The 16691-nt window shown below is 30.3% G+C and overlaps 1 protein-coding gene across 1 annotated transcript in view; it reads left to right on the forward strand.

Moving 5' to 3' along the window:
* Ptr (patched domain-containing protein) overlaps window positions 1-16691 on the forward strand; it is a 183889-nt gene that overhangs the window by 114619 nt on the left and 52579 nt on the right. The window contains exons 2-3 of the mRNA XM_085957600.1: window positions 931-1210; window positions 14257-14471. Of these exons, the coding sequence (XP_085813726.1) occupies window positions 931-1210; window positions 14257-14471 (495 nt within the window). The remainder of the gene's footprint in view (window positions 1-930; window positions 1211-14256; window positions 14472-16691) is intronic.

Consider the following 16691-nt stretch of genomic DNA (forward strand, 5'->3'; position numbering starts at 1 on the left):
CCCAATACGTTACCATTGTTCCCAGAATGGACTTTAATCTAGCTCTTGAGCGTAGTATTTTTATTGTTTATAATTACTAATGATCTAGTATTAGGCTCTAAAGATTTTTATATGCTTATCGAGTGTATTATTAATATTATTATTGATAAATGATAAGGTAAGTATGGGTTTTTTCAACTATTCATAATTTGTTTGTTATATATTTATTATTATGATCCTTGACTTAATTGGTGGGTGATAAAGTTTTTACCGACATTATTGTATTGATTTGTTATATAACTTAGAGTAAATTATATTCGTTATCAGTGTAGGTATATTTGCCTTTTGGTGAGTGTACATAGTGCATGAAGGTGCTGAAAGGCGAAACCCGGGTCGCAAAAAACGATTCAAATGGAATAGTTCAAACCTAAATCCATTAGAATTTAAATTCAAATTCCATCTAGTACCGTTAGTCGATAGAATTAATATTAATATATAATATTATATTTCCATGAATATGAGTTAAAATATCAATCAAAGCATTAAAATATTCAATTACAGTATGAAAACTAATGAAAAATTGATTATTGCTGTATTTAAAAAACAATCACATGCTGGTTTATTGTAATATTATCATTTTCGCAAATTGACATCCAAAACCATCAATGCCTCTAGCATGTACCTAAAACTGCCACTACTAGGAAATTGGCTATGGTATATGATGATCGTGGAGTCTATAGTTTTGCAGTTACGAACACTTAACTTTCAACTCATATAACAATTAATTATGAGTCGACAAAACACAATAATATTATTATGAACATATGGTGTTTCCAACATTTTTTATGTACACATCCAAGCTATTTCGTGACATGTTCTAATGTAGTAAATTAAATAAAGATAATAATTATGTTATGGTTAGCTAACATTATTTCATTTCTTCTTCCCCAGATGACGTGCGATGGCATAACATGCGTGGACAACATGCTAAATCGCTCCTTCTACAAGTTGGGGCTGATAGTCGGCCGCCATCCCGGCTACTTCTTAATAGTCCCCATACTTTTGACGCTCCTCTGCATAACGGGGTACCAGCAGGTCCGTTATGAGATCGATCCGGAGTACCTCTTCTCTCCGGTTAGTGGCGCAGGAAAGACCGAGAGGAACATCGTTGAGGAGTTCTTCAAGGTTAACTACACTCACCGGTTTAATGTAGGCCGAATCACAAGACCAGGTAAATACATTTATTTAATTATGATGCTATATTCAAATTATACATATAATTTTACATATTCCATATAACTAGAGATGGAAATAATTTTAAACACATTAAATAATATATGGAAGTAGTTCAAAAAAATATTTCGTTGCATTGTATATCATCATCATTATCATCATAATCATCAGCCTGAATCTATCCACTGCTGGATGAAGGCCTCTTCAAGGTGCTTCTACTTCTCTCGGTCCTGTGCGTTACGTTCTCTGCTCATTCGTTGCGCTCAGCGGCCTCTAGGTCTACCTTGCGGATGTTTTGTGCCTCTTGGATACCACTGGAAGACTAAATTTGTCCAACGATTGTCTCTTCTTTGAGCTATGTGTCCAGCCCATCTCTATTTGAGGCTTTTAATGAACTTTATACATACGGTAAACATTACAAATTATAAATTTAAGACGCTCACAGCATGACATTTGAAAAAAAACTATAAATAGTATTAAAACAGTGTAAAGAAAAAAGAAATATATGATTGCAGTATCACAAAAAAATAGTATGAAAAGTAAATAGGTACATACAAAAATCATAAAGCATTGAAGCACACCGAATGAGCTAAGTGGACTCTATATTAAGAATTTATAAAACAACGCCCACCTATACTCGTCCTCACGTAATTAACGTCCGAAGCGATTTGGTTGAACAGAGTTATTGCCCTCCCAATTGGCAGGTTACCTTGGGAGAACAAATAACTGATGCTCCCGATTTCTGTAATAGTTATCAGGGACACATAAGTCAATACCACAAGAATGGCAGACTTCTCAATTACACCACGTATAAGTCGAAAAATGTATTTAACTTTCAGAAAATTAAAGAATATTAAGTAAAAAACATTACTAGTTATCAAAAAAACGAGAGAAGATCAAGGTGACTAAGTGCCATCATCTGTACGTATTTTTTTCTAACGCTTTAGTTATAAGTACAGTAGCGTACCTATAAATACTGGGACTTTGACACACAAACTACTCTACTTGATGCTAAGTGAATGAGAAAATGTGTTGAATGAGAAAAACACCTTATTGAAAACAATTCGTCTACCCGCATCGGCATTGCTGCCAAAAAACCTAGAAAATTCGTTGTAGCGCAAAGCGGTGATGATTCTGATGAATATTTTGTCATTTTCATTGGATGAGAAAAAATGAGAACTGTTTTCTCCAAATTGCAATTTATATCCGCATTTACATCACATTCCTGTGGAATAAATATCGAATAGGGCTGAACTTCTGGTCATATTACGATGATGCAGAATTCAAATTTTACCTCAGAGTAATGATATATAGAGAGCGCCTATTTTTTGGCAAAATGAAGCCGTGTTTCTTGCGTATAACGCACAGTAGAACCTCGATTTTATTATTATCAACTTAACTTTGAAACGTTATATCATCGTGTTGCTTCTCAGTATGCCTACCAAATTTAAACAAAACATAGTTAACCATATTATGTTCTACTAAAATAAATAAAAATAATTACCACTAACTTTATATTTAACACAAAAACAATAAATTTCAGCAACACGTGCTCGAAGTTTTTAAATGAATTTAATCAGTCAAATCCATATTTACCAGCGACGTTTTCAAAAAATATTTAATTCAGCCGTAGAAATTCTATCTTACTCTTACGCATAGAGCGGAGATATAAGCGTGCCAAATGCTTATTCACTCGCACTTATAGTTCGTTTTTGTGCAGGCATTGCTTTTAACTTATATGACTGCGATCACTGGCAGGCATGCATCATTTTTCTTTTTTCTCTTCTTTTTATTACATCAATGCAAAAATTAAAAAGTGTATCTCGGTCGGCATAGTTCGCAATGGTTCCGGAAGGTCTCGAATGCCCGCGTCTGCCATCTGTGACAACAAGTTCAGGTTGTACATTGGACAACCGAGGAGTAGCTGTAGGTCGCTTCCATCGTCACATGGACACTGTCAGTTAGATAATATTTTAAACAAGTGCAAATAGGCTCGTTTGACTCCGTGATTTATAAAGATCTGAGTTATATTGAAACATCGCCTCTTGTGACTGACGTCTCGTGCTGTATAGTAGAAACGGAAAGGTGGTGCATATTAGGCATAACGCTGAAAAACCATAAAATAAACCAATAGATAAAGAAGTAGACAAGAATACGCAACGTAATAGAGGTCGCTGAGCAGATGAAATTGTAACTGGTTGGACACGTCGTTCGTTGAATGGACAACATACAGTGGTACCCAAAGGAGCACTAAAACCATCTGGGTAGACTAGCTCGTAAAGTTACGGTGGATGTACATGGCAGCGAACAACTGTGGACCGAGAAGAGTGGAGACAAAGAGGCCTCTCTTCAACAAGCAGTAAATCGACCCCGGCTGATGATGACATAATTATTCATTCATTCCAGTAGTTTTAAAAGAAATAAGAGTTTAATTAACTTACCGATTTTGATGTCTGAAGTGATTTGTTATAAAAATATTATCTTTTACGGGTATATATAGTATCAAATTAAAACCAATTTTTCATCTATAATTACATACAGTCTACATTAATTAAACAGAATGAATTCATTCAAGGAATTGTTAGTAGGTGTTTTAATATGTCATATGTATGATTAAAATAATAAAATATAATGTAAGACAAAAAAAAAATAGAAATTGCATTGAATGCAATTTATTATCGAGTGGCCCAATTAGTTAGGTTAACAGTTTTAAATTTACCTACATGCGATTTATTTTTAATCTATTCAATCCTATACTATCGGTACAATATTATTTTAAAAATATTTTATTAATAAAACACAACATTTTATTGATATTGTCCCTTGGACCCGTTGGCCCATGTCCGACTGGACATTATGGCTTTGCATAGGTACCATTACCACTGGGCAGCTACGCCTCTGAGTAAGTGTCGAGTTATTAGAGCTTTTTTATTTAGTATAACGATCAACACGTAGAAGCATCGGTGTTGGGCAATAGTTTTGTGTAATTAATGATACCAGTAATGTAATTTTGAATTAGATTGAATACTACCAAAAAAATATTATGTTATTGACCCAGTTATATTTGATTATAAATAGGTAAACGATTCGATTGTACATATTATTTATATTGCGGATTAAAATGTTCATCTTCAATGACTTAGTTTTATTATATTATAATATTGTGTAATGTTGGATTCAATTAATAAGTAATTAAATAAAACTTACCTTCTTTATATGGGGAGTAAGAAATCAAAAAGTCATAAGATTCTATACAAAGATATGTATTTTCTCATTGAAATTTAAAGGTATAATTACGTTCTAATCTAATATATTAAAATTATGGGGTATTTTCCGATATATTATTATGTTTCTTTATATTATGTAACTAACAATTCCAAGTTAAGGAAACAAAAGAATGTCGCTTCTTATGTCATCTACATACTTTTCACTTATTCTTTCACCGGAAAAAAATAATCGAACATACTTCCACTTGCATACAATCTACGTTTATATTACAATTTATTCTCTAATATCATTTTTGAAGTGTCATTTTTCAGACGTCTTTTTATTTATTGATAGCTACGAATTTTATACCTGGTGGAACAACTTGGGTGTCATGAGAGTTTTTAAAATGTAATTTCTCTCTCTACTTATTATAAATTTTCATTAAAATTTAATTTTTAGGTTAGATTTTGGAATTATTGCGTATGTAATATAATTGCAATGTAGAATGGGCAAGCTAAATAAGCTGCTTCAAAGAAATTCAAATGCGCTACAGCAATGGTGCTGTAGATATAGAACCATTTGATGGTATTATTCATGGTTTATCAGAATAACTTGGGTGACCTCCGAATTTTTTTTCTCTTTTTTTGTCAGTATATATCTACGAATTGCTATGTAACAAAAATGCAAGTGAAATGGGCAAGCTAAACGTGATAAATTTATTTACAAATTATATTTTTAAATACACCTATACAATAATATTTTATTATCTTACTTCGTAACATTAAAACCAAATATGAAATTTCCACTGTACCAATGTTATTTTTCGTCAGAAAAATAGCAAATCTCACACCACTCCATATTTGGTCTCATAGAGAGTTGTGGCAGGCAGCTAGTAATAAGTTAAAGAATAGTTTTTAATGTAAAACAGTTATAAAAATATTATAAACATGTATGTCAACGTCTAGATGAGAACTTGTTTCTCTACTCATTCCATGAGTGTCGACGAAATAGTATGATAACACTACCATTTACGTTAAATTCATTATGAATGCCAAAATATAAAAATTTTGATATTGATATTCCATAAACATTCATAAAATAAATGTATTTATGGCAATGAGTTAAATCATGATATTCCCACATTATACAAATATAATATTATTTCAGATAAAAATCATAATATGCAAATTGATCCTGAAATATCAGGATTTCACTACTGTTATTACGACATTGAAAATCTTAATTTTAAATGACATAATAGGGAGAATTATATTACTAAAATAATGAAAACTTTGGTATAAAAGCATTTATTATAATATAAGCCAAGACAGATCATAAAATTGAAATGATGTTTTCACAGAGTCTAGTGTTTAACATACTTTGTTAAACACAATAATATTATTCAGTTTATCAACCTTTGGTAAATATGTGAAAAGATAATATAGGTTTGTGCAAATATTTTTCTTCATGAAATACCACGTTAAATTTGATATTTTTTAAATTTATTTCTTTATGTTGGTACTAAAACTTTGTATAACACAGATGTTAATACTATAATTATGTGGATTTATTTAATGAAAAAACCAACATCCTAAATAAATATATTTTTTGACATTGTTAAATTCCGTGTTTTATTTGCTAACTTGACAGTTTTTTATAATCTTTTTCAACATATCTGAAAATTCAATTGTATGTAATATTTATCAACATACAAAATTTCTCAATATCTTTTTTAAAAAACAGTTTTTTTGTTTGTTATTTTTGAATGCGTTTTATTTAATGTTCATCAATAATTTTATCATTTCACAACATCTCATTTCAATTCGTTTCAACGCCCTTGATTATTGTGAAAATATTTTCATTTTGATCTTTTGTGGTTTTACAATATAAAACCAGCAAAGTTTGCGGTGATTATATTACTATTCTTTTGAAAATGTTAATAAAAAATAATAAACTGACCTGTATAAGTATTGAGTACCTGTTTAGACTGAATATTTATAAGATTTGATGGAAACCGATTCGATTATTAATTGTAATTATAAAACATTTATATTAGAATTGTAGCCAAATTAATCTAATAAATTAGTATTCTTCTTCTTATCGTGCTATCTCGCAACGGAGATCGGGCACCATTGGGGCGATATGCATTAAAACATTTCGGTCGAGCTGCACTCGTACCAATCACGGAGATTCATAAGCCACACAATGCGACGTCGTCCTTTGCTATGTTTACAATAATAATTAATTTTTTCTTGGATCGAATCCTATTCGGTCCAACCCCTTTTTTCATTTCTTTTTCTAATACTAGATACGTTTCTAAGGTTTTTCAAAGTTACATGTATTCACTAATATTTATTTTTTCTTATTATATTGCATGTCGTCTAGTCACTAGTGCACGTCGTAAACTAGTAATTTACAATGTTTACTCATGAAAATAAATAAAATAGTATTTTAACACGTTCTGTTATGTATGTTATGATAACATACACTAACATTTGATTTTGCATTTGGGTATTAGAAATGTGTTTGGAAAACACATAATTTGAATGAATAATTGAGCTACAAATTTTTATACAATAATAGTGTAACAACCTTTTAAATAAATTTATTAGAATAAGCTTATTCAGTACACATGTACTTTATGGCATACCTAACAGTATTGCGATGTTTTGCGTTTAATTTTAAGCTCCCGTTGATAAAATATATATCTATACTTTGCTGATGACAAAGTATAGCGAAATTTATATAGATGGCTATTATCAATATATGCTTGGAGATGTGTTCTTTACATAAAGTTTACATATTTCAATGAAACTGAACTGAAGGAATATTAAATAAATTATACCTGATAACAAGAAATATTGCATTATTGGGGTCAGTGAGTATTGATATATTTGCAACATGCAAGTATTTGGCATACTTAAACATAAGAAAACGAATCCGCCTAAGGATGCCAAGACCTTCGGCCGACCTTTACGTAGGTCAATAATATTTCCTGGCATCTCTGCAGAATCTCACAATAATGAATAAGCCTTTACCTTCATAGTGTAACTCAATAAATAATGTGGATACACCCAGTACAATGAAGCATTAAAATTTCATCCAGTATGAAACAGTAGGTTGTGTTAGATTTTTTAATCATAATATTACAAACAGATATTATATTTTTGCAATGTGTTTTATGGAGTATCATATACCGGTAGGTACCCACCACCAAAAACGTCTAGCTGTTTGCTATATCTTGAATTCAGAGTACATGACTTCCACACTATATAGACATATCAATTATTATTGATAAGACTATCAACCATACTAAATGTATTTTAGCGCATCTATTCTGCTAAGTAAAAAGACAGTTCTAATGGATTTAAATTTTGTACTATTCCATTTGAGTCGTCTTTGCGACCCGGGTTTTGCCTTTTGGCATCTAGGTAGGTGATACAGTTCTTACCTACTTTATTGTATTATTTTATGTAAAATAGTTAGAACTAACTGTATTTATTGTCAGTGAGTATTTACCTTTTGGCGAGTGCATATAGTACCTGAAGATGCCGAAAGTCGAAACTCGGGTCACAAAAAACGACTCAAATGGAATAGTAAAAAACTTAAATCCATTAGATTTTAAATTCAAATTCCATCAATTATCCTCGGTCAATAGTATTGATATTAAAAAGACAGTGTTTTTGGTTTTATTGAAATGAGAACTTAAGTTTTAAACTACCCTTTCTCTTATAGTATGTAAAATTATTGGATGTATTTGACATAATCTTTAAATAGACATTGTATATTTTAGAGTATGTTAAAACAATCCAATAATTTTACATACTATAAGAGAAAGGGTAGTTTAAAACTTTCAACTGTGTTTAGGAAAGAGGGCGCAACCCTCGATTTTTCGAAAAGTGCTTTTATTAGATATTAACAATGTATACAACTAAATACATGTTCTATAAAAAGGAAGTAAGCCGCAAATGCCAATTATTATCTAAATTCAGGTTTTAATTGAGATTAATTAATTTTTAATTTATGGAAAAAAGCATTTGTCCGCAATTTTAATGATTTTTCTGTAATAACTTCTTTAATTATTATTAGATCGAAAATATATTACACTAAATCATCAATCATCATACACCCAATGTCTGTGCCTATTTTTTAAAAAAAATATTAAACTAAAAACCTAATGTATCTATAGTCTAAGCTAAAAATGTTCAAAAACGTTTTTTGCCTCTCCTGTAAAATTTGTTCAGTGAGGGTTACGTCCTTTTTCCTAAACACGGTCGTTATGTTAGCATTTCACTAAAACAAAAAACACTGTCTTTCCAATTAGCAGGGAAGTATTTACCTGCATGCTTTTTTAAATTCTGTTTAGTCTAGAGATAACGGCTTTTGCCAATCAGATGCATTACTAGATTTTTCAGATTTAATCTTATTAGTTCTCTATAAGATACTGGATACGGCTGAGCTCAAATGCTGTTTTTTATAATAAAGACATGACTTTGACCATAATCCCATACAAAGATGATATTCCAAAACTGCTTAAAACTGACGTATTTTATAATGAATTTAGCCATACTGATGTATTATCAAAATCTTATTCGTGGCCTATATAAAATTAACCAAAAGATAAATGAGAATATTTTCGTCATTCAAGAATACTGTTATCGCGTGAACCAGTATTTTTTTTTATCAAAAAGTCACACGAATATTGTGTGGAAGATAACAAAAGGTCACGGGATTATCATCTGTATAAAAATATTGTGAATACCTATTTATTAACTTAGTCTAAATAATTGATGATAAAATCACTAAAAACTAACAACAATTGATTTCCGTGGGTACGCATATAAACTGACTTGGTGCTTTATTATTTTTTCCATACGAACAGCGACAATAGATTACATTATTATTAAAATATATTTTGTTATTACTATTTACAACAATTGTATAAAATTTTAATTATTTATTACACGTTTGACAACATTTTCAAAAATTCAAATAAGTTATATCCAAAGAAAAAGTAATATGATATACTTTCCTCCTACCATTATTTAATAAATTAATACATACTTATATTATAGAAGTAATTACTTTTAAGAAAATTCCAAAACGATACTAAATTGTTATCAATCAATATAAAAATTAGCCCATAACATTCTTAAAATTATTTTTAGACATTTAATACATTGTGAGTAATTCATTTATTTTGCGGTTTTCAATGTGTGTGACAAAAATATATTATTTCAATGATTGAGTAACCTAGCGTCATAAGTCACATTGCAATTTTTGTCATTTTTTTAGTTAAATACACTAAGTGATTCTAAAGACATTAATCTATATAAAGAAAAATAGTTGGCTATCAAAAGTTACTGAAAAACATTGACAACGTTAAATTCTAAAACATTTACAAATACAAAAAACAATTTTCAGTGAATAATGTGAGTTCTATCATCAAGGCATTTCTAACCAATCAAGTATTTCTCATAGTGTGTCTGCAACCTTATGAGTATTATACATATATATTTTAAAAAAATAATGTAAATCGACTCACTCACTCATTAATATTTATGGGAGTTCAATACTTCTCTTCTAATTACAAAAAAACAGTGCTCTGGTGTTTTTTTGCGATTATCTCACAACTCGATTTTTGGAATGAGTGAGTTATAACTATAGGGCCTAAGCAACTCAATTATTAGTTTAATGGATTGCTTAGCTCAACGAGGAATGGACAGTGTCAAATTTGTTACCAAGATATAAGAAATTATGTGGAAAACCACAGGCTTATCTATCCCACTAATTTGATTTTTAGGGCCCCGTTAAAAATGTTCATAGTTACAATAATTTGATTTGAGTTTTTATTTGAATTTGGTTAAGTTATGTATTAGTTTAATAATGTTAACTTGAGCTGCGGTGGAAATATTAGGTTAAACAAACAAATTCATTCACAATGTCAGCAGTCAAAATCGGTCACGGCTATTAATTCTTATTGCATACCTATGACGAATTAATTTATTATGCAGATGCAAGTATTGCACATTAAATTACGTGTGATTAATTATATAAGTAAGTGCATTTTTTCCCATATGCATTATCAATTATTGATTACTCGACGAGAAACTATTTTTACCACGTTTTTTTTTTACCTCGTATTCTTGTTTGTCCGGTGGTTGTTTATCCAGTACAAATCTTGCAATCGATTTTTAACTAACTTTCCGTCTAGCTAGACATTTGAAACTTTTAGAATAATTATCAGAACACGATGCTAATGCATTCTTTTAATACTTTTAGCCATCTTTAAGTAGAATTGAATTAATTTTCAGTGTATTCTATTTTGTATGAAAAGTTCTTTCGGAAGAAATCCGTTATTATTGGTTGCTAAGGGGGTGGTCCTAGCAACTAAATTATTTTTATATACGTGCGTTACTATGGAAATCAAAATGACATTTCAGTATTTTATATTTGTTTGTTTGTTACAAAATAGCAAAAAAATCATTTGTTGACAATTGCCTTATTTGTCCTAAATTATTAATACATAGAATTGTCAAGTTTATATGGTTCAACAGAAAATTTAAAAACGTTGTATATAAAAAGTTCTTGACTAGCTTAAATGATCAAAAAAAAAATGTACTTGACATGTCATATTGATTTCCATAGTAACGCACGTATATATTAATAATTTAGTTGCTAGGACCCCAGACCCCTAGCAACCAATAATGGTGTCGAAATAACTTTTCATACAAAACAGAATTAACTGAAAATGAATTCAATTATACTTAAAGATAGCTAAAAGTTTTTAAAAAATGCATTGGCATCGTGTTCTGATATATTCTACAAGTTTCAAATGTCTAACTAGTCGGGAAGTTAGTTAAAAATCGATTGCAAGATTTGTACCGGACAAAGAACCACCGGACAAATAAGAATACGAGCTAAGAAAAACGTTGTAAAATACCTTTAATATATGGAATGATTTGAACTTCTTTTATTACAATACAGTTACATGATTATTAAAAAAAAAATATGTACCTAAAATTATCAAAACGTGATATTTAGATTAAAAAATAGCTCATTACAATAAAGCAAGTAACAATAAATATTTTAAAACAAAATAAGGACACAGGATTTAAAAATGTATTCGCCTGTTAGGGAGCGTAGTAATTAGTATAACATCCCTTACTATTAATGTTTAAAAAGCCTGACACGAGGAAAGATCCAGAAGTTGTTATGGCTACAATACGCATAAGGTCTATTAAATTGAATTTTATCAGAATATTGGGGTTGAAAACCATGCGACGCGAGAGTAATCAAAAATAAAATGCTAGCGATTCCAAAACGTTTCTAATACGGTTGAATTGGTAACTATATAAAAAATAAAAAACTGTGAATTGGCAGCATTGTATACCTAGTATATAAGTGTGAAAAACGAGGTCTACTATTTGTGTTGTATTGATTACTTATAATTTGCTATTTTACGTGATTGTTTGTGTGTTTTAAACAGTGTTGGGGTGTTATCATATACATAAATATTTCTTTTTGACTTATAATACTGCAAAGCGTTTTTTTATAATAGTGATGTCCCGACAAATAAATCTCAGAGTACACTAGTAAGTACTCCTACAAATAAATCTTCTTCGTTGAGCTAAGATCACATGACTGAAGATCGTGAATATACAATGTAAAATAACTTACAGCTAATTTAACAATAAGACGGTTATTTATTTATTTATTTAGAAAAAAAGAGTATTACGGCATTACAGCGATTGATAGATAATACAAAATTATAAAAATATCCTAATTACAAATAACAACTAATATAACAAGAAAGTAGAAAAGACAGCATGTATTTATGTAGATATTAAATAAACATGATATATATATATACAATTATAAATTTAACCTATTTAACAGGTCCACAAACATTATATAGTTAATTAAAAATAAATCAACCTTTATGGTGCCATCAAATAAGTTAATCGCACGATACACAGCATCATGAAACATAACATTTGTCCTGCGACGAGGTATCTTGAAGACCGTAGAGTTACGAGTGATATTGGTGGGAACATGAAAATTAATATTTGCCAGTATATACGGATTGTAAATGAACCCACGAAGAAGTAAAAAGAAATGCTTTAAAAGAGCAATCACTCTAAGGGTGGACAGGGATTGCATTGATAGCATACCCAGAAGAAAGCGAGTCGGGGAATTCATTTTATTATCATTGTCATAAGGAAAGAACCCGCATGTTCTTAAGTAGAGAAATCTAAGAAATCTATTGTGGACTCGATCCAACTTAATTGTGTGGATGGACCGGACCTATTAGGACTCCAAATAATGCTGGCATATTCAAGAATTTTTATTTTGTTATTATATAATAGAAAATTGAAATTTTGCTTTCATTTTGTAACTCCTAAGTAAATTTTAAAACAGCAATATGTTAAAAATTACCCTTTGGATATGTCTACCAAACATTTCTTTTTATTTCTTCGTGGGTTCATTTACAATCCGTATATACTGGCAAATAATAATTTTCATGTTCCCACCAATATCACTCGTACGGTCTTCATGATATCTCGTCGCAGGACGGGTGTGATGTTTCATGATGCTGTGTATCGTGCGATTAACTTATTTGATGGCACCATAGAGCTTGATTTATTTTTTATTAACTATAGCATGTTTGTGGACGTGTTAATTAGGCAAAATTTATAATTGTATAATTTATCATTTTACTTTAATATCTACATAAGCACATACTTTCTTGTTATATTGGTTGTTATTTGTAATTAAGTCATTTTTATAATTTGTATTTATACTTGTACTATATATTTGTATATATTATGGCGCATTGGCCAATCGCTGTAATGCCATAATACTGTTTCCTAAATAAATAAATCATGCCAAAATTCATGATTGTATACAAAAGTTCACATTTGGCGCGTTTGGGAAAACAGATCAGAGTGTATTTTTGGCGTGTGACGCCGATGTAACGCATTTTTTGGCGTGTGACGGAAGTTGCGCGCGCCAATGCAACACAATTTATTATTATGCTTATTCATTACGATTTGAGGCTATATTTATGTAAGTATTATTTATGAGTAAAATTATATATCAATAGATAAATAAATTTTGTGAATGTTGAATTGGTAAATAATTCAAACAATGGTATGTTATAAATTTACAATATTTAGATACTTCATACACAATACAGTTTAAGATAATATTTGTCGCATATCCCATGTCAATTTATTTAATAGAGGTTTATAAAAATTGAAGACAATAATAATTATTATGTTTCATCACAAAAGCCAAAGTCACTTTCGGTTAAACCATTAAATAGATTATGTTTTACTTTTGATTTGTAATAGATTATTATTGTTAACGAAAACAGTTGGACAACATCTGTTTAACCAAAGATGGTCGAAATATCAGTTTGCTAAATTTTTGAAACAAAGGTTTGAGATTTTTTTCTTCCAAAGTAGGTACATTCTGGAATAATATTATTTATTCCCATACATAATATTATTGCTGACGGTACCTATATCGATAAAATACCATTTAGACCGAAATGAATATAATCATAATAACACGCCCATAAAATTTGATTTTTTATTAATTCATCATGGGCACTTCTGAATCGATTATAACCGCTGTATGACGATGAGTTTTTTTGTTTTGTTACGCCAAAGAAGTATAACTTCTAACGCGCGTACATAAGTACATACACCGATTTTTTAGCTTTATCTTCTTTATTTGCATTAAATAATTTTTTTCAATATATTTGATTCAAACCGTGACAGTTAAGAACTTTTGCAGGAGCCCATTTTTCATGCAATTTTTTTTCAACAGGTCGATTCGGGCGCCTGATCGTCGTCTCCAAAGATGGTGATTCAAACATGCTTAGAGCGGCGGTCTGGAAAGAGCTACGCATGCTAGATGAGATAGTTCAGAACGCCACCACGAAATGGGAAGACGGGACGTTCACATACCACGAAGCCTGCGCGAGATGGATGGACAACTGCTTCGCCAACGACATCCTCAATTTGGACAGAGTTATTGATGATGTAATTATAATTTTCATTTATTTATTTGTAACTAAGTAATGGCTTGTACCACCAGTGCTACAGCCAAGATTTTTGTATTCCATATTGTGACATACTAATTGTGACAAATTTTAACTATTGGCCTTTTAATTATTAATTAGTATGTCACCTCGTAGCATAATGGATAAATACATTATAACCAATAGAAAAAAATCTTTTTGAAAAATGTATGTTCAATAATTATTAGAATGGTATCTACATTCTTAAATCTTGTGAAATCGTCGAATAAAAGAATCAGTTAATTAAAAATAATTAGCAAGTTCAAGTAAGTTACAACATAAAATATTGGAGAGATCCGTGACGGCGGTTAGTAATTAAAAGTAGTAGGTACCTACCTAGATTTAATAAACAAATATCGATTGCCAATAGTAACTAGATTTGGAAGAGCGCTGATGAGCAGGTATTATAAGAGCCAATAGTTAAAATTTGTCGTAATTAGTATATCACCTAGTAGAATAGTGGAAAATGTGCACGGGGCGTAAACCCAAGAAAGGCAGGCTCGATTCCTGCTGGGTGTCTTACTTTTTTAAAAAGATTTTTTCTATTGGTTATAATACATTTTCTCAGAAGTGATGTTTGTTATGTATGTTTTATATTTAAAGACATTCTATGGGTATTTAAGCGATAACTAAATTTCGTAGCGATAGCCTTAGTCATTTGACTTATTTTTGGTAAATTCTTCTTCAAAATTTGTTCTCATGAAAATAATGTTCAAAATGTTTATATACTTATTTTTAATCAACACATTATGTAAATTTTAGGAAACTCAAGCAGTAATTTCATACTTCTAATTATATTATAATCTTCCATCCATTGACCCGTATCTATACAATACAACTTAATTTTCGATATCATCTTACTGTTATTGTAATACAAGTTCTCGTAGGTACTACTGATACAGCCTATATACTAGTCTAAACGTTAGAGTTAACATTTAAAAACAACCTATGCATATATTATATAAATAATATTGACTGGTTAATGATTGCTATATGTTTCCAGAGCTCGAAATGGAATATTATACGAACCGGAGCGCTCAATATTTTATGAAAATGTTAACATAGTTATCTAATTGCTTGTGTATTTTTTAAAAATAAGTGTGTTATGCCGTGTCCACATTGGCAACAAGTTGCTGGCAATCTCATTAAATTTCGATTAAAATAATTTTTGGTCAAACAAATTTTGATAATTATCGTGAAATTTCAAAATTCCAGTGTGGACAAAACTTTTAGAGGTACTGTTCGGTTATACGGAATACAGCGGAAAACACATTTTGAAAATACCCGATATACTGGATTATTTGTTAGTTTGGGTTCGTTTAGGTTAGGTTAGGTTGGGTTAGGTTAGGTTTGGTTAGGTTAACCTAACAAATAATCCAGTTTATTGGCTATTTTCAAAATGTGTTTTCCGCTGTATTCCGTATAACCGAACAGTACCCTTTTAGATTTTTACGTTAAATGTCAAATCTAGCTCACTGTCAGATTAATATGTCCACGAGACGGAGCGATAATTTTGGTGATTTTACGAACCGGAACGGCGCTCCGGTGCGTTCCGGTCCATTTCGAGCCCTGTATGTTTCTGACAGTATTTAAAAAATATAATATGAAGATTACAAAAATCATAGACAATATAGTAATATCTATGGCACAAATTAAGACTAATTGATGACAAAGAGTAACTTATTAAAAAAAGGAGCCGACATATAAATATATTTTGCCAATTTTCATATACAACATTTATCGGGTACGTTTTCTTAATTATAAAAAAAAGCTGTGGTCATAATAATAAAAATATAATCACTTCTTTTAAAGGTTTAACGATTCTATTAGACGACACCTGATAGTGATTATAATGACATGACATTACGGTAATTATTCTGTATAGATTTTTTTGGCTATTACTGTCCAGCATCATTATAATTGTTTACTTGTCGAATACGACATTTCATATAACTTACTTCCATTTATAATGGCATGTCATTTCTCGACTTGAGATTTGAGAATTCTTTATTTCTTTTTTGTTAACTCATCCACCATAATTTTCTACCAGTAGAATCTGTTTGATATCAAATTTGAGACCCCTTTATTATATTTAAAAAAGTTTTAAAACTCCGTTTTGAGTCAGTCTAATGCTTTTCCCCGCTTCTTACTTACCACTGTTAAGTTTGACCTCTGATGCAAC

This window comes from Rhyacophila brunnea, unplaced genomic scaffold (assembly GCF_057557595.1).
Source record: "Rhyacophila brunnea isolate RB1 unplaced genomic scaffold, BYU_Rbru_1.0 scaffold_7, whole genome shotgun sequence".
In the NCBI taxonomy this organism is placed as follows: Eukaryota; Metazoa; Arthropoda; class Insecta; order Trichoptera; family Rhyacophilidae; genus Rhyacophila; species Rhyacophila brunnea.